Source organism: Podarcis gaigeae (assembly GCF_964106915.1).
Source record: "Podarcis gaigeae genome assembly, chromosome: 16".
Taxonomy (NCBI): Eukaryota; Metazoa; Chordata; class Lepidosauria; order Squamata; family Lacertidae; genus Podarcis; species Podarcis gaigeae.
Window position 1 is genome coordinate 1166083 of NC_139693.1, and position 26108 is coordinate 1192190.

Here is a 26108-nt window from a genome sequence, read left to right on the forward strand (position 1 = left end):
TCCTTCTGGACACGGAAGGCAATCATAGCAGCACAATGGCTTTCCTTCCTTCTTGTTCTTTCTATAACCTACATGACAATTCTCATTACACAGAGAAGTGGGTTGTGCCTGTTCATAAATGAAAGAAGGAAATAATTTGGAACTTATCTTCAAATAGTAAAAATGACAGTTAAGCAATAGCTTCCTATAGGTTTTTTGTTTTATCTGAAGATGATCTTAAATTCAGCACTAATAGTAGCATTGGAGCACCTACCATTACTCCAGTACCTTTGCCTTTATGAAAACCATATTGGTAAGTATTTGAACTTCTTCAGAGATTAGCATGCCAATCTCTTACCAAATTAGAAAATGTTCTGGTGAAAGCTCATTGGGTCACTATCTCATATAGAAATCGCTGAATTATTTTTGACTTATACTTGCAATAGAAATTATTGAGATTCTGCCCCGTCCTGGTAGTCTAACCACCGTTCCTTTAACTTTGAACTTGCGAACTATGCTTCCAATGGTTTCTCTGGGAACATTCAGGGCCTTTGCTTTCTTTTTGTATACTTGTACCTTTTTTGTGAAGGGCGATGATCTCTTGTCTTACCTTCTTGGACCATTCTCCTGACTTACAAATATGGCTACCATACAGCAACATTTGACACTCAAGAAATCCCTTGCGAGTTCAAGTATTTCATGAGTTCCAGCTGAAAGTCTATAAATTTTGATAACAAACCTGATTTGCAATGGGGGTTGAATAACTTTGATTGCAGCTGTGATTGTTTGCTTTTGATGGATTCTTGCAGTGTTGTCCGAGCACAATTCAAAGTGTTGGTGCTGACCTCTAAAGCCCTAAATGGCCTCGGTCCAGTATACCTGAAGGAGCGTCTCCACCCCCATCATTCTGCCCAGACGCTGAGGTCCAGCGCCGAGGGCCTTCTGGCGGTTCCCTCATTGCGAGAAGCAAAGCTACAGGGCACCAAGCAGAGGGCCTTCTCGGTAGTGGCACCCGCCCTGTGGAACGCCCTTCCAGCAGATGTCAAAGTGATAAACAACTACCTGACATTCAGAAGACATCTTAAGGCAGCCCTGTTCAGGGAAGTTTTTAACGTGGGATATTTTACTGTATTTTTGGTTTCTATGGAAGCCGCCCAGAGTGGCTGGGGAGGCCCAGCCAGATGGGTGGGGTATAAATAATAAATTATTTTTATTATTATTATTGCAGAGTTACCTACCTTCTTCATCACCTGTATGTGTCTTAAAATTTACTTTTGCAGAGCCAGGTGCTAAAAATAATAGTTTGTACCTGGGGTTTCTGTGAACATTCACTGTTAATCATTTAGCTCAGCAGCCAATGTAAGGGAATGTGTTTGGTATGTCTACCATAATGCTGCAAACCAATGAGAAGGTTAAAATAATGAATTGACTGTGCCTGGAGTAATTGTGGGTACAAATTAGGGCTGTGGAACAGATTCCCTCAAATCTGAAACTGAATCTGTTTTGATTATGAAGGAAAGGCAGGCAGCATCTGCAAAGAGCAGCACAGAGCTCTTTGCAACAGAGCTTTCAAATAGCCCCACACTGCACTTTGGATATGTGTGCCTGTTCCAAGCAGGGGAACACATGAGTGCAGTCAAACTGAGCAGGATTGAGCCTGCTAATGAGTAGAGGGTCCAATCCTGCTGTCTTCTTCACCAGGGGGTACCTAGAAAAATTAAATCTTTCTGCTTTTGACCATATTGTCTGAAAGAAGTTGATTTTGCCCCAGGTATTCCCTGGCCCAGCCCCAGAATGGGTTGGGGCCCTGTTCACAATCCTGAGAATGAAGGAATGAACAACAATAATATGTATATACTAATTAAAAGACATACTGGGCTTCCTCAAATTACATTGACTAGTGACAGTTTCTTTATAGCTGAGACACTTCTGCAAATAGACATAGAAACAAGATAGCTTTCCTTTTATCAGTGCTACAGCCTGATATTAATCAATTCTTACCTGGTTGAACCAGTTGGGCCACGTGATAACATCATCATGAATGGTTAACCTCTCTTCTGGGGAAGCTTGTGGGTCCATTGTTCCAACTTTGACTCTCAGAAAGGACTGATTTGGGAATGTGACCCAATTTATTACATCCAATCCAGCTACTAATTTCCCATTTTGGTCAAAGGAAACTTCTTCCCCAGCACTATTATTAAATGAAACACTTCCCAGAAAGTGGTGGAGCTAAGTTTGAAGAGGAAAATGGAAAATAATGAAGATGCCAAATATAATTACTTATTAGAAATATTTGTACAAATAGAGTGCTTATCTGTAGCATTTGATAGGTATAGTTCATGGTCTCTTTAAAAGATGCATGCTAGTGTCTTTCTTTCTCTGTCTTTAATTAGTCTCTTCTTCAAAAATGGATGGTGCTAAAAAGGAAAAAGGAATTAATGAGCAGTGCTGCTTTCTAGAAAAAGAGGTGCTGGAACTCACCACAAACACCTTCCTCGTTCCCTTGGAATGGAATGGCGCCCCCCTGAGAGGGGAGAGAACTGAGTTCCTCCGAGTTCTGGCTGAAAAAAGACCTGTAGTAATGTTTATTGTGGTGGTAAGATGTGGTTCTTTTAAGAATTACAGTAAGTCTTGACCTAAAGTTCATAGAACTTAGACCACAAATATTAGACAGGATGTTCCTTCAGATAGGTCAGGGGTCGGCAATGTGCTGCCCATGGGCTGGATGCAGCCCATGAAGACTGCTTTACCAGCCCACGAGCTGCCCCCAAACCGAGCTGCCCACTCGGCGAGTCCCTCGTGCGCTGTGCTAAACCAGAACAGTGTGGTGTGGGGGATTCACCGAGCGGTGCCAGAAATCACATCTGCGCAAATGCAGATGCCGAAAATCACTTCTGCGCAGGCATGATTTTCGGCATCTGGGCATGCACAGAAGCGATTTCTGGTGCCACTGACATGCGCAGATAAGATTTCCGGCATCACGCTGTGCCACTACGGCCCACAGACCATCTCCGTGGGAGTGATCCGACCCATGGCCGATAAACCTTGCTGACCCCTGAGATAGGTGGATAAGCTGTGTAGATAAGCTGCTCATCACTTTCCTGGAATGTTTCCAGGAAAACAGCGCTGCCTTTGTACAAATAGCGATAGCATGATGTCCTGTACCTAGCCATCTGTAGCCATATTTTGCTAATCCAAGGACAACTGAATCCACTTTAAAGTGATGGCAGAATTTCATCCATTATGTTATCCTAACCATTAGTGGATAGTTACTTACTCCCAGAGAGAAAAGTGGAATGGATTTCCCCTACTGACAGAGGTATTCAAGAAAAGTCCCCCTTTTAGCTCAGCTCCAGAGTTGATTACAGACATCTGTATTAACTGGAAGACGACATTACCTGCCACGGCTGTTGATCTGTAAGTTTCCATCTTGCTCCACCTGCCATTGCTCTGCAATTTAATTTGGTGGACTGCATGGTGTGCAAAGCATGTGCCAAAATATAGATTGCATTGTAGATGCTGTAGCTGTGGGCTGTCATGCTCGTTTCAAAAACAGACCCAGGCAGGCTCTCAATATTCTCCTCCCCAGTGCAGAATTTACCATCTTTCTTCTCTGAAGCAGAATCATTAAAACCACAATTAAATGCCTCTTCCCAGAAAACCCTGAGAAAGCCATCTTCTTTTTCCAAGGTAGGCTTTCTCATCTGAATAAATTTCTGGAATCCTGGAAGATCCTTAGAGTGAACTGCAAAGGATAGAGCCCCATGGAGGAATGTGATGTCCCAACCTCTTTGAAAGGGAAATGAGGTGAAATCCATCTGGGCTGTCATAATCCAGACTTTTGTATTTCCTTGCTTCGACACATAGTTTGTTTCTGCAAGTGTGGGTAGCATTCTCATTACCATAATTGTATGAATTTCAGCATGCACAACCACAGCATTGGCAGTGCTTCCCACAAGAATGTTCATTGTTTTCGAACCTTCTTCCACCATTTCATCAAACTCGCCAGAAGAGGTAGCCTTAGGGAAACTTCCTATAAAATCAAAGCAGATCCCCTTCTGGGCAAACATGGGGAGAACATTTTGTACAAATCTCTCTCCACTGTCCTCATGGAGATGAAAAAGCACACCAATCCACACCCAACAGAAATGCAGCAGTAACTGGAGGATCCCCTCATATTGCTGAGTCCCATCTGGGAATATCCAGTGGGTGAAAAGAGCTTGAATGTCATTAGTCGTCACAGGAGACGAGCCATAGATGAGCTGAAGAGGGTCATTGTTAAAATCAAGGGAGGAAAGATGATAACAAATGATGATATCTAAACACCAGTTAGAATCAAAACCAAGTTTCTATATAATAACCAGGGGGATTCAGCTTTTTGTTTATTTCTGTTAGTTCAGAATTTGCCTTGGTTTGTATAGGTGCATCATCTGTTTCTGCAATACCATAATGTTGTGATTTTTAACATTCACAATCACTTGGCTCTGCTTCCCATAGTTTTCGATCCTTTCTGCCAAATTTCTTTGAACTCACTAGAAAAAGAGTTAGTTTGTAGATTTTTTTTCTATAAAATCAGACACAGGAACATTTTCTTTTTGTACAAATAGCCCTAAATTGTCACCCATCAGATAAACCACCCCATTCCACATCCTTGTGAAATTTAACTGTTGCTGAGCTCCAGGTGAGAACATGTGGTGGATAAAACCAGCTTGGATGTTATCATTTGTTACAGGGGAAGACCCATACATGAGCCAAATACGATATATTTGAAAAACAAGAGAGGAACATTTATACCATATGGTGATATGTGTGATGGCCTGGGACTTGGGCTCAGACTTGGAACCAGAAGAGTCTCAGTCTGCACCAGATCCTTTGCCTCAGGCGACAACTGAACCAAGTCTGGGGCCTGATCCTGAAGAGTCCCAGTCTGCACAGGTTCCTCTGCAACAAACCCCAGCTTGGCCAAGTCAGGGTCCTGAGTCTGCCCTGGCTCCAGATGCAGGGATGACCTTGTTGCCTCCAGTTGGGCCATCGCTTACAGCTGCTCCACTACCGGTTGGGTCAGGGGAGACTGAGGCGGCCCCTGGTCTAGTAACCCACCGACGTCTCCCGAGCTGCAGAGATTGAGGTCTGAGAGGAGAGACCTGAGTACTCGCAGAAGGAGTGCTTGCCTTTGGGCGAAACAGGGAGGTGAGTCAAAGGGGAACAGGACCAGCCATTGCCCCGACAAAGATAAAAGGCTGCTGGACCCTGCCCCAGGTTGCGGGAGCAACACTGCTGTGTCCCAGATCCTGCCTGAGATCCTGTACTTGTCCTTGTCTGGTTTCCTGCCTCAGGTCCTGCCTTGGCCCTGTCAGACTGACTCCTAGCGGAACCTTTGGATTCTGGTCCAGTCCTGGACCGCGTTTCATGGGTTGCCCCTGGGCCCAGCACAATATGAAACATCACTTCAATGCAAATCCAGATTTCAGTTTTAATTTGATCAACGTTCATTAATCTGAAAGTGTGACAGACAGCAGAGTCAGACCAGAGTCTGGGGGTGCAGTGCCCCAGAATTCCACCAGAGGGCTGGAGCATCTCTCTGATTGGCTACCACGACAGCCAGTCAGAAAGGGGGTGGAGCCAGCAGTTTGGGAGGGAAAATAAAAGGAGCCGTTTCTGGAAGAGAGGGATCAGATGGTTTAGCTGATAGTTTTATTGGAGAGAGAAGACTTGGTGCTGAGCTGTGCGTAACATCCACCCTGAGGAAAATGTCTATAGCAAGAGAAAGGAGCCTATGGGTTTAGAAAACACCACAGTGTGTAGAGTATTGTAACATTAATATTATAGTTTTATTCATATTGGTAAGCACAAATTATCCTGATGTGAATGGATGTTGAGATGGGATTATATAATTGTTAAAATCAGTTTTCAAGAGTAAAATGGAAGGGGGGGAGGGAAGAAGCTGGAGGTCCTGGTTTTCTCTTCTAGGCTTGTGAAATGGCCTTGACCAGGGGTCTGCAACCTTTAAGACAAAAAGAGCCACTTGGACCCGTTTCCGAAGGAAAAAAAAGCTGGGAGCCGCAAAACCATTTAGACATTTAAAACAAATATATCTCCGGAGCCGCGATCTGACAGCGGGCGGGAAGGTGACGTCAGGACGGTGCATGACTAACGCACGCACCGCCCCCATGCAACGTCACAGCCAGTACAGCGCCCACCACAGTGGAGAGTGTAGGGGTGCACAATGCGCCTCCTCCCCTCGCTAGTTTCCGCCCCGGAGCCACGGCAAAGGTGTAAAAGAGCCACATGCGGCTCCGGAGCCGCGGGTTGCAGACCCCTGGCCTTGACAAAGTACTGATAAAGCCAAAATAACACCTTCATTGGTAGGAAAGGACTTTTTGTTTTGGAATTGATCCCGTCTGCTTGGGTCTCCTTCCAAGTCAGGAGGAGAGAGATCTCCAAGAAAGAGAAGACACCCAAACCCGTTAAGAGGGCTGGGTGATCCCCTGGGGCTGTTGTGCTATTTGGAGAACCTCAGGAGTGGGATTGATGGAAGGTGGGGAAACGGACAGAAAGTACTACCATGAGTAAGAACCAAAGTCTGAAACTGTAACACCTATGCAATGAGGTTTAAGAAACTGAAGTAATGAAACTGGAAATGAGCCAATTATTTAAACAACTGTAACAATAACAACTGAAAATAAGGAACTGCCATTTTAAATAAGCTGTACGTTCACTACCTTGTTTTGAAGCCCGTAACATCCACTAAATTGAATATTAATAAGTTAACTGTTTCCTGAAAGAACTTTATCTCCTGATACATCTTTTGTCTTACCAACTTTATTCTGCAAAATAAATCTTTCTTACTTCTTTAACCTCTGCCTGGAGTTGACCTTTACCTCACACACGCTAGATAACCCATGGTGGTTATAGAGTTTAACAGAGGGGGATATGCTTCAAAAGGATTCAATATCATTTATTTCTGTTGATTTGGAATGTTAAAGTTATCTTGGGAAATATGTAAGTAATATTTCAGCAGGCATAGCAAACACACAGTTGTGCTACCACAGGCAGCAGACGTTTTGTTACAGTTCTACACAGGATTAAAGTCTCCAATGAGGAATTCTTCCACCTGGTTTTTAAGGATGTGTGGAACTGAAGCAGACATATTTTCCACAACCTGCATTTTTGGTTGATAAATACCAACCCATACCCACTATTTGCCATTCCTTTATTATTTTGTTCTTCAGTTACCAGCATGCAACCCAAGGAGACATAGTCAAAGGCAACTGTAAATGGCTTTCATGATGACCCATGTTCCATGCAGAACTCTTACTCTTGGCATCTTGTACATGGACAGGATGGTTGACATGTGGAGACATAAATCAGAGGGTGGCCCCCCAATGACCGCCTTTGGAGTCTCCTGAACATCACACTTGTAGTTGGGGAGGAGTCTTTCTTGGCTAGAGAGAAATTCCATGGAGGCTTGGTAGATGCAGCTTGGACTGAAATGGCTGTTATAGATGTGGAAACCCAGAGACATATTGGGCAAGATTTGGGAATTTTCATTTATCTCTTTTACAGCAAATGCCAAAGCCAGGATATGCTGGTAGAGTTGTGTCAGTGGCCTGCATGGAGAGCAACATAGTGTATATCAATTCACATTCACAAGCATAGAAATATATGGACATATTGAAACACAAAGTGAATGGAGATGAAACAAAAAATTCCTTCCAGTAGCACCTTAAAGACCAACTAAGTTAGTTCTAGGTATGAGCTTTCGTGTGCATGCACACTTCTTCAGATACATTTCTTCTGTGTATCTGAAGAAGTGTGCATGGACACGAAAGCTCATACCTAGAACTAACTTAGTTGGTCTCTAAGGTGCTACTGAAAGGAATTTTTTGTTTTGACTATGGCAGACCAACACGGCTACCTATCTGTAACTGAATGGAGATGCTATTTTTTATGGTGCCTTGCAAACTTATTTTTAAAAAGTCAGGACACTGGTATAGTAGTACCTCGGGTTACATATGCTTCGCTAAGTTACAGACTTCGCTAAGCCAGAAATAGTACCTTGGGTTAAGAACATTGCTTCAGGATGAGAACAGAAATAGTGCTCCGGCGGCGCGGTGGCATTAGGCCCCATTAGCTAAAGTGGTACTTCAGGTTAAGAACAGTTTCAGGTTAAGAACGGACCTCCGGAACGAATTAAGTTCTTAACCTGAGGTACCACTGTATAAGCTTACCATATAAGAAGAAGGTGATCATACACTGCAGAAGTGGGTTTGAGATACCAGATATGCCCCCATATCTCATAAACACAGAACTATGTGGAAGGAAAAGGGTGGCAGTAATCATCATATACTCATGGCCAATATTGTGAAAACATTTTGGAAAGTATGTCTGTATCTTTGGCTCATAACATCAGAACTAATTATATTAATACCATAAAGCCACTTCCGCCCTTCAGGGGAGGTGGGGTTGAGGGTGAATGACCTCCCCACGCCATCGGGGGAATCCCCGGCCATGTCACCCCCTGGCCAGCCAATCGGCTGGCTTTGGGGGCATGGCCTGCCCTATTTAAGGCAGGTGCGGCCGGGGATCTCCCTCTTTGCCCACTCACCAGCTGCTCTGCCATCTCCAATTCCTTGAAAGATTCCATCAAAGGTGTCTCTGAAAAAAATTACGCATCACTTGGGAAGACAGGCGAACTAATGCCAGTGTACTGGAAGAAGCAAAGACCATCGGTGTCAAAGCATTGGTTCTTCAACATCAATTTTGTTGGCCAGGTCATGTTGCCTGGTTATTATCTTCCAAAGCAACTACTCTATTCCAAACTTTAAAATGGAAAACTCATGCTGGTGGTCAACAAAAGAGGTTTAAAGACTGTCTCAATGCAAATCTTTAAAAAAGTAGTATAAACACTGACAACTGGGAAACACTGGCCTGAGAGCGCTCCAGTTCGCCAAAGGTGTCCTGGGCTTTGAAGACACTTGAACTGAGGACGCAAGGGAGAAACATGCTAAGAGGAAGGCAAGCTTGGCAAATCCACACCGTGATCAACTCCCACCCGGAAACCAATGTTCCCACTGTGGAAGGACTTGTGGATCCAGAATTGGCCTCCACAGTCACTTACGGACTCACAATGTTACTCAGCTGCAACTGGTTGCCAAAGCAAGCAAACAGCAAAATAAAAAAGTTATGCACAGAAAACCATGATAAAGGATGCTTCGTAAATTTTCATCATTTATGTTAGTTAGTAACCTTTTGCTGCAATTACAGTCCTACAATGACATCCCTGGTGTAAACCAGTTTTTAACTCACCAGGTGTTTTAATGAGAAACCAAGATTGTATGTTTCTAAAAATTGTGCTTTATTCTTTGGCTGCTTCTGACTAAAAAGTTGATTTAATCAGCTCCATGGCTTTTCTGTTGGATTCAGGTCAGGGCTAGTCAACACACTTTGTGGCATTGAAAGAGTTGGTGGAAGAAGATTGGAAAAAAATTAAAGTTTATCTTCAAAAATATTGCAAAATTAAGTATTGTTAGAAAGATGTTGGGAAAAGAAAATTATGTGGTTGTAGCAGAAAAGACATAAAGGATTAAGTAAAAATGAATTGGTGAAAGAGAATGTAAAATTATAGTATGTTAAGATAAATTATTAGGATAAAAACAAACTTGGAAGGATTTGCTGGAATATCTAATTGAATTAGAATACAAAAATGGGAGGCGTGAGGAAGTCAAGGAAATAAGTGAATGTAAGTAAGTGAGTTAAAGGTTTGACTTGTTTTTTATTTCTTTTTTTCTGTTTTCTGTTTTTTGATGATGTTTTCTTATATGCACTGTTTTTTTCTTTTTCTTCTTCGATTGTTTCCTTTTCATTTTTTTTCTGTAACCTTTAAAATCTTAATAAAAATTTATTTAAAAAAACAAAACACACATTGTGGCATTATATTCTGTATTAGACTATCTTTCTAATGATATACTGTAGAAGTTCATTCTATGTTATACTGTTCTTATGAGCCGTCAAACCTTAGAAATATAGCTTTTCCTGAGGTTTTCCACAATTTTGACCACTTGTGTAATGAGCATCCCCTTCATCATATGTCAAATGCAGAAAAATACTCATTACAGATATACGATATGGTTTTAAACACACACACACACACACACACACAGACACAGACACACACACACACACACACACACACACACACACACACACACTTCCTTACAGAATGACATCGAAGAGTTCAGGTGTAGGAGGTTCATCGAAGGCTATTCTTGAAATTATATACATTTGAGACATAATACCGGCAATAACAACATCTCCAGACTGGAAATATTTGTGAAGAATAGGAAGAGGGTCACTGATGGAACACGGGGCAACAGCAGCCTTGCACTCATCTGGAGGAAGCAGCACTGATGCCAGCATCATGGAAAGTACCATCCTGCACAGAATATTGTAGGAGCAAGAGGAAACTTGCACACAGTCTGAGGCAGCAGCACAAATACCAAGACTGCAAATATTACCATGTTGCAGGGAATTTTGTAGGCGACAATTCATCTCTTTGCACATCGTCATCTGAGTGATACTGAGCAGCAAAGTCTCATCTCACTGGGATGGTTACGAAACCAGATTTTTGCTGGGAAAAGAATCAGTGATCAGTCTGACAGAGCCCTTGGTGTAAGGCCAAAGTCTGAACATCACAGGAGTTATTAATAGTATCTGCAACTCTTGATTCGTAGTTTTCATGCAGCTACTGGAACTCCCCAGAGAGTCAAAGAAATGACCATGATTACTTTGATAATTACAGGAGACTTAATCAGCTTCTCAGTGATTAAGGGGTGGGAAGCATGTTTCTCACATCACAGCCAAAGTCTCAGCTGGTCCTCCTTAGTAGGGAGAGCAATAAGAGTTTAAGGAGACTCAGCAAAAAGAAGAAAATATATTATAAAAGAATAACTGTTTTGCAGCAAAATGTTCAAAGAGGTAAAAAGAACCTTTGCACAACCTTTAAAGCAAGTCTGTTCTCCATTTTATCAACAACAAAAATCCAGTACATTAACGAACACCGTATGGACAGACCATAATTTTCAGTTGAGAGCCAGTCTGATGTAATGGCTAGAGTGTTGGACATGGGAGACCAGGGTTCGAATCCCCACTTAGCCATGAAGCTCACTGGGTGCCCTGGGAAGATCACAGCCTCTTAGCCTACCCTACCTCAGAGCGTTGTTGTGAGGATGAAATGGGAGAAGAAGAACCATGGTATATTAGAATCTTTCTCTATGAGTTTTAAAATGCTGTAAACACTACTATAGCAATCAATTCTGACCAAGTTATGTCCAAAGGGGAAATGCTATAGTATGCTATAGTATTCTTCATATCATGAATACTTTTAATTCTACTTTCTTGTGCTAAAAATTGTAGGCTGTGAGTTTTTTTAACTAAACTGACCTCCATCAATTTTTGAGGCCTAAAGCTTTATTGTAAACAACATGGTTGATCTTGTCATTTTGTGGGGCACTTGATCTGAGAGGTGACCTGGATCCTCATCTCGCACATCCCACATGGGCCACAGGTGACCTGGGGATGGGACAGCAAACCTCTCCATCATTCAAGATCACAGAGACGTCAGAGAACCCATTTTCCTTACATGAATGATCAGCTGCTCATTGGGCCTGAAACTCAGCAAACATGATGCTCTGCAAGCCCCTGCAATCAGCTGATCTTTGGGGCCTCACAGTGCTACATATGGAGCTATGCAAGGTCCCCAAAGAGCTGGTTGTTTGGGGTTTCCATGGCTTCATGAACACAGCTTTGCAAGCCTGAACTATCAGAACATCATCAGCACTTGTAAAGCCCTTTGCACGGGGTTTTGTAGGTTCTTCTGAGAGCTGAAATTTTCTTCAGTCCAGCCACTCTGTATCTGTTCTATGTGGAGAAGATAAATTCAGAGAATCTGGGTTTTATTTGTAGGCAGAGGAGGACCAATGGGTAACAAATGTCATTCAGCATCTTAATTGTTGATAATGTTCTGCCATGTTATACAGGCTTTTGCAGCTATATTCTGAGATCAGCAGCCTTTCTTGATTATACATAAATAAATACAATATAGCTTTTACTTAAATATAGTATAGCCTCGGCAGAAGTTACGTGTTTCACACTGATGATCTCTCCCCAAGAAGGGATATACCTTTAGCACCCTATGAATGGAAGATCAGTGTATTGACAGGATAACAAATTGACAGAACAACTTAATGGAGCTAAAAATTGGTCACAGCTTTATTGGTTACAGATGTAGGTTGGAGGCTTTTTCTGGGAATGAAAAGGATAAGAGTTCAGAAATCCAATTTCTTTTTCTGCTTTTCATTCAATAAATGCCAGCAAACAATGCAATAATTAAAACCATCAACAAAAGGTGATTCCTATTTGCTCCTCAGAATTAAGTGGTCTTTGCTGTTCAAGTCTGGCCTCAGAAGAATGATGTACAATTTGGGGGCAAAGATACAACCCAGCAAACCTGCGCTGGAGGCCAAGATGCAAAAGACCTCCACAGCCACCATCTGCTTTCCTTTGGTGCTCAGATAAGAGGGGACAAAGGACAGCCAAACGCTGCAGAACACCAACATGCTGAAGGTGATGAACTTGGCTTCGTTGAAACTGTCCGGCAACCTCTTGGCCAGGAAAGCCATAGTGAAGCTGACCATGGCCAGGAATCCCAGGTAACCCAGGACAGAATAAAACATCGCGACAGAACCTTCGTTGCATTCCACAATGATTTCCTCCGCCAGAGAGTTCATGTCCACATCTGGGAATGGAGGAGCTGTGCAGAGCCAAGCAGCACAAATGCTGGTTTGAACGGAGCAGCAAGCAAGAAGCACCGAGTTTGTGAGAGATTTCCCCACCCATTTCCTCATCCTGGATCCTGGTTTGGTGGCCATGAAAGCCAGAACCACCGTGATGGTTTTGGCCAAGACACAAGACACAGCAATGGAGAAGATGATGCCAAAAGCAGCTTGTCGTAAAGAGCAGCTGACTGGGTGAGGCTGGCCAATGAAGAGCAAGGAGCAGAGGAAGCAGAGCAAGAGGGAAAGAAGCAGAGTGTAGGTGAGGTCCCGGTTGTTGGCTTTGACAATGGGAGTGTCCCCATTCCTAGAGAAGATGCCAAGTATCCAAGCTGTGACCAGAGAAAAGACCAGAGCTAAGGAAGCTAAAACGACCCCTAAAGGTTCTGCGTAGGAAAGAAAATGTTGGCGTTTGGGGAGGCATTGATCTCTGTCCTTGTTTGGAAATTGATCATCCTGGCATTGGAAACAATAATCCATATCTGAAAAAAATCAAATGAGTGATATATGAGTTTCAACAAATAGTGTAAGGAGTCAATTTTTTTGGCTCACACACCTAAAACTAACCACTCCTAAGATGTAGTAGATGATGTCTCCTACCCGTTAGATTTGAAATCATCCTATGTGGACACGAAGCACAATCATAGCAACAAAATGGCAATCTCTCCTTCTTTTTCCTGCTGTAGCCTGGTTGGCAGCGATCATTACACAAGGCAAGGGGCAGCACCTAGCCATAAATAGAGGAGAAAATGTAGCTCTCTTGTGCCTTGTGAGCAACACAGTTTTAACCAAAGAGAAGAGATCAGCTGACTGATTAACATTATTCCAGAAAGGTGTGTTGTATGTGTAAATAAACTGTAATGCAAATATTGGAAGTGAATGAGAAGGGATACTGAATTGAATGGAGAGAGGACAGGGAAGACAACAGACTTTGAAATGCAGGGAGTTGGCATCGAAGGTAAAATAGGAAGCACCACAAGACCATCATTCTTCTTTCAAAACTAATGGGTAACTTAGTGTCCCCTTGTCTTCTGAGCTGTAAATCTCACTTTGTTCAGTTTGTTTACTTGTACATAAATGTGCAAAGCATTGAAATGTGTTATAATCCTATATATTAGCGATGTGGAACCTTTGGTCCACCAGATGGTATTGGACTGCAACTCTCCTCAGTCTGAAAACCAGTGTGGCCACTGATCAGGGAGGAGGAGAGTTGGGAGCCAACAATATTCCATATGCAATATAGTGGAATATATCACCATTATATACTTTTAAACCAGACCTCTAAAGAAGAAAATATCTACTTCTCACCTCATGTTTGATGGTAAAATAACATGCTGGACATGGGTTATACTTAAACAATTTACTTATTAATGATAAAGATTGTCTACAGTAACCTTATTATTTGTATTCTTAATAAAAGTATCTCATTTTTTAAAAAAGCAATAGTCCCACCTGATTAAAAGATCTGTGCCATGTAATGGCTTCCTCATCCATGCTGAAGTCTACATATTGTGAATCTTGTGGAAATATCTTTCCTACTTTCACTCGGGAGAAGGTTTGGTTTGGGAAAATAACCCAGTTAATAATATCAAACCCACCTGCTAATTCCCCATTCTCATCAAAGGACACCAAGTCACCAGCACTGTTGTTGAAGGAGATACTCCTCAAGAATGAGTGCAGCTAGGCAGAAGAAGACAAAGGCAAAGTTCAAAAAAGGAGAGCTTTTATGGATTATAGAAACAAGAAGTATTTATCAATGTATTTCACACAATGGAGAGTAGTCAAAAACTGTGCAGTCTGCAACATTTGGAGAACCTAAGTATTTCTAGCAAGTACAGCTGGCCTGCCACTTGTGTGAGGGTTCAGCTCTGGGGTCCGTGTGTGTAATGGTTCTAGGGGGTTGCTCGTGCGTAAGTCGTCACCACACCTGGCTGAATTACCTGGGTGAACCCTTTCTGTCCGGACAGCCACCCATCCGTGGCAGTCTCAATCGCTGGCAGAATCCGTTAGTGGGCGTTTCTTAAACTTCTTCCAGCAAAGAAGTTCTTTGACGCCAAGTCTCCTCCTACTATCCCTGCGTGGAAGTCTTCTGCGCAGGGAGGCTGTGGGCAGCGGAGGACCCGTGCTCTCCCCGCTGGTCTCCAGTGAAGAGTCCTGGAGCCTTCTCTCCGATTCCCCCATCTGCCCCCTTCACCCCTGGTGTTACACTGATCTCCTTCCCCAGCAGATGGGCTGCCTCTCTCCCTGCTGGGACCCTCTCTGGCATCCCTCTGGAGCCTTCCCTCCGCCTCTGGCTCCGATGGCAGTTCCCTGAAGGTGTGCAAAGGCAAAATGGTGCCACGTCAGCAAGCCCTGGAATTGCCCCTCCTGCAAGGTGGGTGGGTGTGCAGGGAGAAGGGGGCAATAAATGGAGAGCAGCTCATGGTGGGTTTTCCCTGCTCACCATTTCTTTGTTTACTTTTCCCCACCAATGTAAATTGACCTTAACTTGCAGGTCCACTAGAATCAATGAACATCACTGGGAGAGAGTTAAAAAACTGTCCAGGTAATCACATTTGAAAATAGCCCTGCATGTCCCTCTTTAGTGCAGAAACAAATGCAGGTTCTAGATAATAGTTGCTGTTGGTGGACAGAATGAGTGGGCAGTCATGGGCAGTCAAGAAACAAACCTTATTATTTTCAAACATATTCTGAATTCTTGATAATTCCCCTTTCTGTTGCTCAACTTTGCAAAAGTTTATTATGAATAGGAAATCTCACCTGCCAAGGTTGCAATTTGGGAGGATCAAGCCCACCTCTGCCTGCCATCATTCTGCATTTTGACCTGGATGAGTGCATCTGATGTAAAGTATGTGCAATGGCATTAACAGCATTATAGATACTGTAACTTTGGCCAGTCATGGCCATTTCAAAAATATGCCCAGGAAGGCTCTCCAGACTCTCATGGCCAGTGCAAGTGTTTGTGTTTTCATTGCTCTCATTGGAAAAAGAAAACAAACAGCTGAATGCCTGTTGCCAAAAAGCCTGGAGGAACCCATCTTCATTTGGAGAGTTGGGGTTCAGGGTTTGAAGGAAGTCTTTAAATCCCTGGACTTTCTCTGTGTGAATTGCAAAAGACAAGGCACCATCAAAGACTTGTATATCGTAAAACCCTTGCATTGTTTCTGAAGAGAAAGCCCACTGGGCTGTCAAAATCCACACGGTGCCTGTAGACTTCTCGGCAACATCTTCAGCTAATGAAAAGAAATATTGCATCCATTTCACAACAGTAATGGTCTCAGGTTCTGCACACATAACTAATATGTGACCTTCTGAGGCCACCAGGAAAGAGGACTTAGCCCGAAGGAGTTCCAAGAAACTGCTATCAACTATGCCCCGAGGTAAGGCTGGTAGTTTTTCATTGAAAGCTGAACAGATTTCATGCCGGGAAAGCATTGGCACTAAGCTTTGCCTAAAGGTATCTCCATTTTCATCATCGGATGCCACAATTCCTACCCATGTCCACTGGAAATGTAGAAGTAGCATGACAATCCCTGCATATTGATATTTCTCATTGGGTACCGTTCGGTAGAATGTCTGGGGCTGCAACTCTGGGCTTCTCACTGGAGCTAATACACGGAAAGCAATCTGGAGGAAGAAATCAATCCCACAAGAATTGGAGAGTTAGAGCAAACAGTTGTGGTTCATTCCAAGTATCTGCTTGAAGAAAAAAAGCTCATGAGAATTTCTCAACTCCTTTACGGATGCATGTTGATTTCACAAGAACATTATGCATATCTCCAGCAGCTGTTGGTGGGGAGGAGGAGCAGGGTTCTCTGACTTCTTGCAACTGGCCTTGTACAGCTTCCTGGGAGCAGGAGAAAGACCCCTGCTGCTGCATTTGCCTGGTTCCAACCTCCCTGCTGCTTCCCAGTGACACATGGGAGACAAAGTCAGGCAAGCACCAAAGCCCCTCTCCTCCAACCACTACTGCATAGCTCCCCCACGTGATTTTGTAATAGCTTTGTATTATTATTTTTTTACCTCCTTGCTCAGAAAAATGAACCAAACAAAAGGAAGTATTGAAAACCAGGAAGATAACTATTGTACCAGAGGCAGAAATGCTTCACAGCCCCCACGCTTACTATACCTGTGGAATCTTGTAGATGCTTAAGATACTAGCCATGTGGAGGGAGATGTCAGAGTCAAGTCCCCCAATAAAAGCTATCTTGCTTTTCTTCTTCTCACATTTGAAGTTGGGGACAATCCCTTCTGCCATGGACAAAAGTTTCAGCGTGTTCTGATAAGTCATCCTTTCTTTTGAGTAGTTCTCATATATGTGAAACCCAAAGGTCATATTCGGTACAATATTAGGGTTCTTGTTTATTTCTTTCACAGCAAACACCAGGGAGAGGGTATTCTGGTAGTACTTTGGTATGTCACTAATAAAAGAGTTATACTATATATCAGAGGTATTCTCCTCCACATAGGTAACTTCCTGGCTCACATGAACGTATATAATTTGCCACCTCCTTCCCTTAACTCCTTATTTCCTTTCAGCAACCAACGGACACCCATTGGATGAGAAGTTGCCAAGTCAGAATTCCTGACTGGTGCCCCTCAGATAGTAAGTATTTGGTGTAGGTGGGGAGTAGAGAACAGAAAACATCAGATGGAACAGAACCTATTATTTCCATGGTAATGGAGTTTCCATCTCTCCTTCCTTTAAATAAAATTATGGCTGTACCAAAAATACTGTAGCCAATGTAAGTCATACTCTGAGAAGGCCTATTACGATTAATAGATCAGACTAAGTTAGTTGTATTAATTTCAGTGGGTCTACTCTACAAATAAGCCAGATACTTTGTTTTGCAAAAACAAGTTTGCAAGTTCTCTTTTTATTATCAAATATGGTTTACATTGCATAGCAGAGAATATAATCCAAAATCTATGATATTCATGTTTCACAGATTCTGTGACTGTCAGATTAAATGATTCTGATTGTGAATGTGAGGATCAAGCTTTGCTGCAAAGGAAAACAGATGTTAATGGTGTGAAAGGAAACACAGAGGGAGGTTGAGGATGAAGTTGGGAGAAGGCGGTGAAAGCCATGGGGTCAGGTGTTAAGAAAGCAGAACAGGTAGAAGATAGAAACCTCAAGAAGTGGAATCAAGCAATGAAGAAGCCAAGATTACAATGTAAAGAGAAGAAAATATATATTTAACATTCCTACTGGGGAAAAAATCATGTGGAAACATGTTCTGAGGATGCCATTGTATGTTTGGTGTAATTGTCGCATACATGAGCTCAACAAGAGTACGCAATGAAGGGTAGAGTTTTTTTACTTACAAAAGTTCATCTATATGCTTTGTGTTTGGGCGCTCATGGAAATCGATTTCTTCAAATACAAAGTCAAAATAAGAAACAATTCCTCCAATGACTAGGTCCCCTCTCTGATAATTCTGGTATGGAAGCTGGAAAGGCTCCATCGTGGTGCATCCAGCAGAGTGGTCCTTGCTCTCAGTTGGAGGCAACTGTAGCCACAAGAAGAGAAGAATCAGCAGCAGAAATGTTCTGACCATCTTGGGGCTGACGGGGATGCCGAAAGTCAGATTTCTATCTCACCTACCATAAACTTCTTTCCAAGAACATTCATTTAATGACTGTAGATTGTTTTGATAAAGGGAAAAAGCCAAAGCTCTGATCTATGAAAGTCTGCATGTTCAGAATTTCTCATGTGGGCTCTGAATGACACAGGATTTATTTTATATACACTTTCACACTCTGACATTGATTGTGCTCATGGCCTGAAAAAGTGTACATGGGATTTGGCAAGACTGATGATAAAACCCAGCAGTTTGAGATAATTACTGGTTCCAAAGTTATCTCCTTAGAGGAATGAGCTCTGTGACTTACAGTAAGAAGAAAATAATGATGCATATTTGTTATTGAGTAGTGCCCTGGTAATTGCGAGTGCATCCCAGTACAGCTTTCACCACTCTGTTGTTGACTATGAGGGCCACTCCATTTCCTTTACGGGTTTCTTGCCCACAATAGTAGATATGATGGTCATCTGAACTGAATTCGCTTGGACACGAATAAACGACTAAACAACAAATTGCGAGTGCCCCAGGCAAGCAAGCAGTCCAGCTGCAAACTGGTGCCCTGAAGGGAGCTTCCTATTTTCCCCAACACTCTTCCTCAATCACACCTGCACTATTTCCCCAACTGTACATGTGTCACCAATGGAGACACGATTTTCAGGATTTTCAGGGATGTTTCCTGTGTACCAGTTAAAGGGAGGGAGGGAAGGATTCAGAAATCCTATATTACATGGGCTAACAGCAGAAACTGACTTGCTACTGTATATAAAAAATATAGATCAATGCATATGGAAGTGGAGAATTTCTCTTTGTTATCTTAGAGTTGGAGAGCAATGTGAGGGACTCATGAAGGTGACAATGGAGGCTTACATGCAGTGGTACAACTTGAAACCTACAATACATGTGGTTGTGGCATGTGGGAAGAGAAAGGGCAGTAAGGTCATGCAATTGACAGAGTGACTGAAGGTTGAGTTCCAATATTTACCTTTTTATAGGGTGGGGTAGATAATATATAAGATCCTTCTTGAGTTTTCACTGTTACCCCTCAGTGGGAGAATGGTCTCCCTGGGAAGAGGCTGGGTTTTGCCCCTTTGGGGGGTGTCTTTGGGGCTATCACAATGAACTCCTGAACTTCAGAATTCACCACAGCACCTCTGGTCAAGAGAATAAGAACGAGGCCGTATGGTGTTTGGGTGAGATATAAGAATTTTTGGGAAAGAAAAATGTTGTTATGGCTATCCCCCACCAAAGCAAATGCCCTAAAGAAAATTAATATGGAAAGGAAATGGGGGACTTATAGAGATATAAAGACTTTTGCTGATGCCTGTTTTAAACTTAAAAAATAGAAGACATGGAGGACTGAGTACAAGACTGTGAGTAGGCCCAGTGAGACCCAACAGGACCTGCTGCTGCCGCGGAAAGATCCAATGGGGCCTGCCGCTGGTAGTTCTGCCAAGGCCCAGCCCCTCAAGATGGAAGGGGAGCTCAGCTCCATTCCAAGTATATTTGGGGTAGTGGCTGAGGTGTCCTAAGACTCATAGAGTTGACCCCTCTGCTTCTGTGATATTAAGGGTTGTGTGTGATATATATAGATCAGGAGGTGAAGTTTTTCATGAACATTGTCACCTGCGATACTTGAAGGTCAAGATACAGCTAAAAGAAGAGAACATGGGGCACAGAAGAAGAAAAAGATGGTGATCTTGCAAGGAACACAGATGTTCAGCGATGGTGACCTAGATAAATTGCAGTTGTGTACTCAAGACCACATAGCACAGAGTGTTAACTTCTTAAATCCACCTTGCAATTATGGTGTCAAAAGGGTGGGATTGTGCAACTAAGTTGATCTAGGAGGAGGTGGTCCTTCAAAAATCCCTGTCCCATGCTGCTTAGAACATTAAATATCATTACCCAGGCAGGCCCATTATGTGGCCCATCAAAGTAGCAAAGTAACCAGACTGTACAATAGTGATGGGATAAAATCAGGACAAATCTTTGTTGGCAGCAGCAGGCAGGGCAAGGTTGGCATGACATTGAGTCCCAGGATCAGTTCATCATTCCACAAGCCCTTGTTGATGGAATGGATCTGCTGGGCTTGGATCACTCCAAACGGGAGTCGGCCAGTGTTGAACCTTACTGTGGTGCAGGCCAAGCCAGCAAGGTCTCCCTTGGGGACCAGGGTGCAGGTTCCAACCAGGCAGATACCGAAACCACGCTTGGGTTTGCCGTGGTCAATCCGCCCCTCAGGCCCCTCATGGGGGACCCCCTGTACTATGTTGATGCTGACCAGTGCCATTTCCATCCTCATGAAAACAATGTTCTTCCGCCTATCAAAGGAAAGGCATAATTTCACTGAGGGAAAGCCCACCCCACCCCACCCCACCCCAAAAAAGCCAAGTGCCAATCACGTTTGGAGAAAAAATATTCCTTTCTGGCCTTGTCAACCAACGACCCAAGATTGCCCAGTGAAGGCTCTATCCTGAGGGAGGGCAGGCGGGAAGCTCTGAAAGCTCTAGAGGAAACAGCCTTATATAGGCCTGCCCTCCCCTCTGCAGCAAGGGCTTATGGGACAGCTTTTTCCCTATTAGCCCACCACACAGAGAAGATACTGGGAAAACCTTGCCCAGTATTTTGCTGCACTCTATGGGCCACAACGCTTCTGGGCACGGAGCGGGGCTTATGGATACTTTGAATTGTGCGTGCAAATATTTTAGGCAGCCACTAAAATAGTTTGAATGGCAGAGCCACATTCTTCAGATCATTGGCACTGGGCAACAGCCTGGCCGCAGCATCCCAGCCTAGAAGAAGATTCCCAATACTTTTCAGAGACAGACCCACGTTCATGGATGAGCCCAAACCTAGTGTTCAAATTATAAGCATTTCATTGTGATGGGATTCACATAGGATATTTGCCTTGTTAAGTGAGAGAGAGTTTGTGTGTGTTGATCAGCTCTGCCTGAGTGTTTCGGGTCCCAGTTAGATATTTGCTTGTTGATATGATTAAACTAAAGTGTGGCAGACAGCAGATGAGAGAAAAGAGCAGGTTTCTCTCTTTCTTCCTGATTGTCAGCTGCTTGCTGAAGTTTGCTTCATAATTAGAATCCTGGCTGACAAGTTGAATTGGGCTTTCTGCTGTGAAAATTACAGCCAATTGCAGAGCCTTGTCTTGGTTTGCTGCCCTTTTGGGACTTGGCACAAGGTGGACAGCACAGCATCCAGGTAAACACAGGTCGCAGTTAATACCACGTAAAAGTCAAAGCGCTGTTTACAATGCAGCACAGAAAACTGTATAGCAAATGCTATTTTAAGGTTAGCTGTAATACTGAATAATCAGGAATAATGATGATCTGTGAAAATTGCACCTGTATGTAGCATATGCGATGGCTGTAAGGGCTCTCTGTCAATTATCTCTAATTGCAGGGTCTTCACACAGTGTTTGCCGTTGGGAGATGCCCCTGGAGAGTTCGCTCCAAATGACAAGAACAGCATTCAGTTATACAGCTTAACACTAGTGCACAGACCAAGGCAGATCTGGACTTTAGAGAGCTGATTTAATGCAGATCAGAGAGTTTTATGAAAGGTTGCCAAAGCAGTTCACTGTTTCTTGCAATCCAGCTAGGCCACTCCTGTTTATGTGCCCAAGTCCAAAGTCATGTGCCATGAAATGTTTAATTCTGTCCCTTTAATGCATCAGGTCAAAGGTGAGGAAAACACAGCCCCAGGATCTGAACAGGACTCTCTCTGGTCCCAGGCCACAGACCCCATGGGCCCTGATTCACAGGCTGTATCCGTTGCTAGTTGTACTCAGAGTAAACCCAGTCACATAAATGAGCATGATTATATTGCGTGCATTAATTTCAGTGGGGCTAAGCAGACCTACTAGCATTAGATACCTGCATCAGATAGCATTAGATATATACTTGAGTTCTGATCATGCCTCTTCCTTGTCTGGATGGACAATAGAGAGGGGTGCTTGTAGGAACTGGCCTACTCTACAAACGTAAAAATCACATCCACGGTTCCACTCACTTATCCCTCTGGCTTGTCTACCATTAGAGGATTGTGTGATGAGCCCTTCAGAACAGACACTCTGGGACACGCCAAACCACCACCATGCCACTGACCCCCCCCCCACTCAGGCCCACCATCATCCCTCCGCTGCCTTTCCTTTTGCCCATGGCATGACTATTTTCCACCTTCCCATTTCAACTCTCTGGCATAATCTAGCAATTCTAAAATATAGATGTGCTTTTACTCTCGCAAGTTTGAATGTCATGCCCTCGGCTGGACTTGAGGGACAATTTCAACTGATTCCACACGAAAAATGCTTATGTCCCTGTGGAGATGGTAGTGCCAAATCGGTGGCACATGCCCTTCTGGCTTGCACTCTGTATAAAGACTTGAGGAATGAGGTTATCACCCCTCTTTTATTGCCCATTCTGGGTCGCCTAGACACTGCCACAGTGTTCTTTCTCTTGACAGATCAAGATGAGCAGGTGACAGCAAAGGCTGCAATGTTTTTAGCTTGGGCAATCAGAATAAGACCCACTATTTGACTATTGATTCAAAACCCTAAACTGTAGGGTTTATTCAACTTTGCTGGCTGGGCTTTCTCCCCACCTCCTCCTGGAATACTCCTCCTGACATAAGAAGCCAGGGCAGCTTCTGTCAATCAGTGATGTCCTGTTCAAATCAGGACAATTGGTGTGTGTGACAGGATTCAGCTTGGATGGGCAGGCTTAGTGGGAGCAGGCGGAGTGCATTGTAGGAAGTTAGGCTGGAGGTGATGGGGGAGCTCTCCTCCCCCCCAACATCAGCTGACTTGCAGGGAGTTTCATTGTACCTGGTTACGTCATGCTGAGAACTGGCTGGCATGGCCAAATGCTGCAGAAAGTAAGATTAAACTCTGCATGCATTAGCTGGTTGCAATGGTGCCAGTTTTGGGGTGCCAGTGAGTCCCTCCTGGGAAAGCGTGTTCTCATTAATAGAGAGCATGTGTTGCGGTTGGGGCCAGGCAAGACACCCCACTGTTGCCAGGCAGTTTGGTTAAATGGGCCTGGAAAGGACTGGTTGCCTGAGTTGCTGGGGTAAAATTGATGTTGCCAGTTTGGGGGTGGGAACAGAGATTATTTAAGCTGTGCTCACAGCGATCTGCTTTCTCTTTCGCTGTGGGCACCGGATCACCCACCTGCCCCCCCCTTGTTTGGGCTTGCGCTTTGACATTGCTATGCCTGTCATGGGGTCGTCTGCCATTGGGGCAGGGGCCTGGTAGGAATTTTGTCCATCTGGCTGTTGGGCTGGTGCCATTTGGTTTTTGCCTACTGCGTAGCAAATCGTCACAACTTGTAAGCTTGGTGGTTAGGCATTGGTTAAAATTGGTTGCTGGAGGGGTAAGGATTGGCTGGGCCTGCCCCTCCAATGCTGCTGCTGCAAGGGAATTCCATTAAAGGAATTCAGGGGCTTACCATCCCTTTGTCCAAACCCCTGGAATCAGGTTTGGGCCGCTTAAGCCCCTTTGGAGAAGGGGACGACAGAGGACGAGATGGTTGGACAGTGTGGTTCTCGAAGCTACAAACATGAGTCTGACCAAACTGTGGGAGGCAGTGGAAGACAGGAGTGCCTGGCGTGCTCAGGTCCAGGGGGTCACGAAGAGTCGGACACGACTAAATTGTTACGATATAGAAGCAATGCAGCTGCAAACTGCTAGCTTGAAAGCAAAACATCATGGGAATGTTGGGACTGCCCGTGGGAAACAGAGGGACAGTCAATTCACAGCGCGAAGCACCGGAATTAGCTCAGAGTGTAATATGAGCTGTTTAGGAAGTACAGGAAGTACAGGAAGTGTTAGCCACTAGACTGCTGGAGTTTGAAGAGAGCAGTCATGTTTTTTGTAACGCTGCAAAGACAGAAATAAAGGCATGTAAATACGTTTCTGTCTATCTCTTTCCCCTGCCGGGGGGGGGCAAGAAAGGGGGGGGTGTTCTTCTCATGCTGAGAAGGATCACCTATTGCGACCTAGCCTGGATCTTGCTGGGGAATGCAGCCAGGGAGGTCAACAGGAGATCAAGCAGGGTGCCTGGGAGAGTTGACAGTTTCTCCTGATATGGGCTTGATTTCTGACATAAATGACTAAACAACAACAACAACAACAACAACAACAACAAGCCCCTGGGAGCATGCGGGGAGAAACTGAGGGCCTGTGTCGCAGCTCCAGTTCTCCCCAATATTGTTTCCTCTCACTGACTTTCGCTGGAATCCAGGAGTCAGTTCTGTCCCCAAGGTGGGGGGACAGATAGTCATAACCAATGCCTAAGCAACCACTCACATCTATGTATGTTAATAAAGTTGTGACCAAAATTATGCCAAAAACCTTAAACAAAAATTCCGTGTGATGTGTGAGTTATTGGGGTCGGGGTGTTTTGGGGGACCTCAGCACGCAACTGGCTGCAGAAAGCATCACACACACACACACACACACACACGCTACACCAGCTGATGTGCAAGGCATTCAATCTGTTTGGTTCAGATGTGCCAGTGAGTTCCCAGGGAGAACGAGATGATGCACCCGAACCCTACAGAAAAGAGGAATGAGGGGCACACCCGAGGATGGTGGGAGAGTGTTTTGGTTTGTTTGTTTGTTAGTTATTTGACTTTTATCCAAATATCCCACAGCAGTATCCAACATTAAGAACACATTTTATGGAGCATCAGTAATAAAAACATAATAAACTGAATTACAGATATGAATTTTCGGTGACCTCAGAAAATCAGCCTCTTCCTTGTCCCAGACATGTACACAGAAGTCAAATTCTGACTGTAAGCTACTTGGGCTAGACTTTTTCAAATTGCTCATGATGCATGCTGCAGAATGATAGGACTGTGGTACCTTGGTTGTCAAACTTAATCCGTTCCAGGAGTCTGTTCAACTCCCGGAATGGTTCGAAAACCAAGGCATGGTTTCCAATTGGCTGCAGGAACTGCAGGAGCTTCCTGCACTCAATCACGGAAGCCATGTCGGACATTGGACTTCCAAAGAACATTCAAAAACCAGAACACTTGCTTCCAGATTTTGAGCGTTTGGCAGTCAAAACGTATGAGTATCAAGGCATTCGAGAATCAAGGAACAACTGTAATGTATAAGGTTTTGTTTTTTTAAAAAAAAGCTTGGGGCATCCTGGTTTTTACTTTTCCCAGACATGTACACAGAAGTCCAGTTCTGACTGTAAACTACTTGGGCTAGGCTCTATTCCCAATTGCTAGGTTTGGACGCTGCAGAATGATAGTACATTGGTACTTTGGTTTAAGAACAGCAAAGTTTAGGAACAACTTGGATTAAGAACGCTGCAAACCCAGAAGTAGGTGTTTTGGTTTGTGAACTTTGCCTTGGAAGCAGAACATGTTCCGCTTCCTGTTGAGTGTGTTCCATCTATAAATTGAGTCTGCCACTGTATGGGAAAGCACGCCTTGGTTTAAGAACGGACTTCCAGAATGGATTAAGTTTGTAAACCAAGATACCACTGTACTGCATAAGTAAAAAAAAAAAAGCTCTACAACTTTTGGGGTGTCCTGGTTTTTATTTTTAGAAATATGGCACCCCTAATATCAATTTGTTATTGATAACAATATGGGGGCCAACAATACTGGGAAGGGATGTGATGAAGGAGATGAACCCATCTTCAGGGTGGGGGACATGATGGAATGGGACTGAATCTCACGG

At 43.8% G+C, this 26108-nt stretch overlaps 2 protein-coding genes across 2 annotated transcripts in view; both read right to left on the minus strand.

Annotated features, from left to right (window-relative positions):
• Positions 1-26108, minus strand: part of LOC310834447 (vomeronasal type-2 receptor 26-like) — a gene marked incomplete at both ends in the record, with an annotated part of 194507 nt that overhangs the window by 61435 nt on the left and 106964 nt on the right. The window lies entirely within an intron of this gene.
• On the minus strand, positions 12393-18280 carry LOC310834413 (vomeronasal type-2 receptor 26-like; the record flags this gene model as incomplete). The annotated part of the gene is made up of 6 exons (XM_083717905.1): positions 12393-13294; positions 13413-13539; positions 14265-14492; positions 15573-16439; positions 16942-17233; positions 18141-18280. The coding sequence occupies 6 exons, from the start codon at positions 18278-18280 to the stop codon at positions 12393-12395; spliced, it is 2556 nt and encodes an 851-aa protein (XP_083574031.1).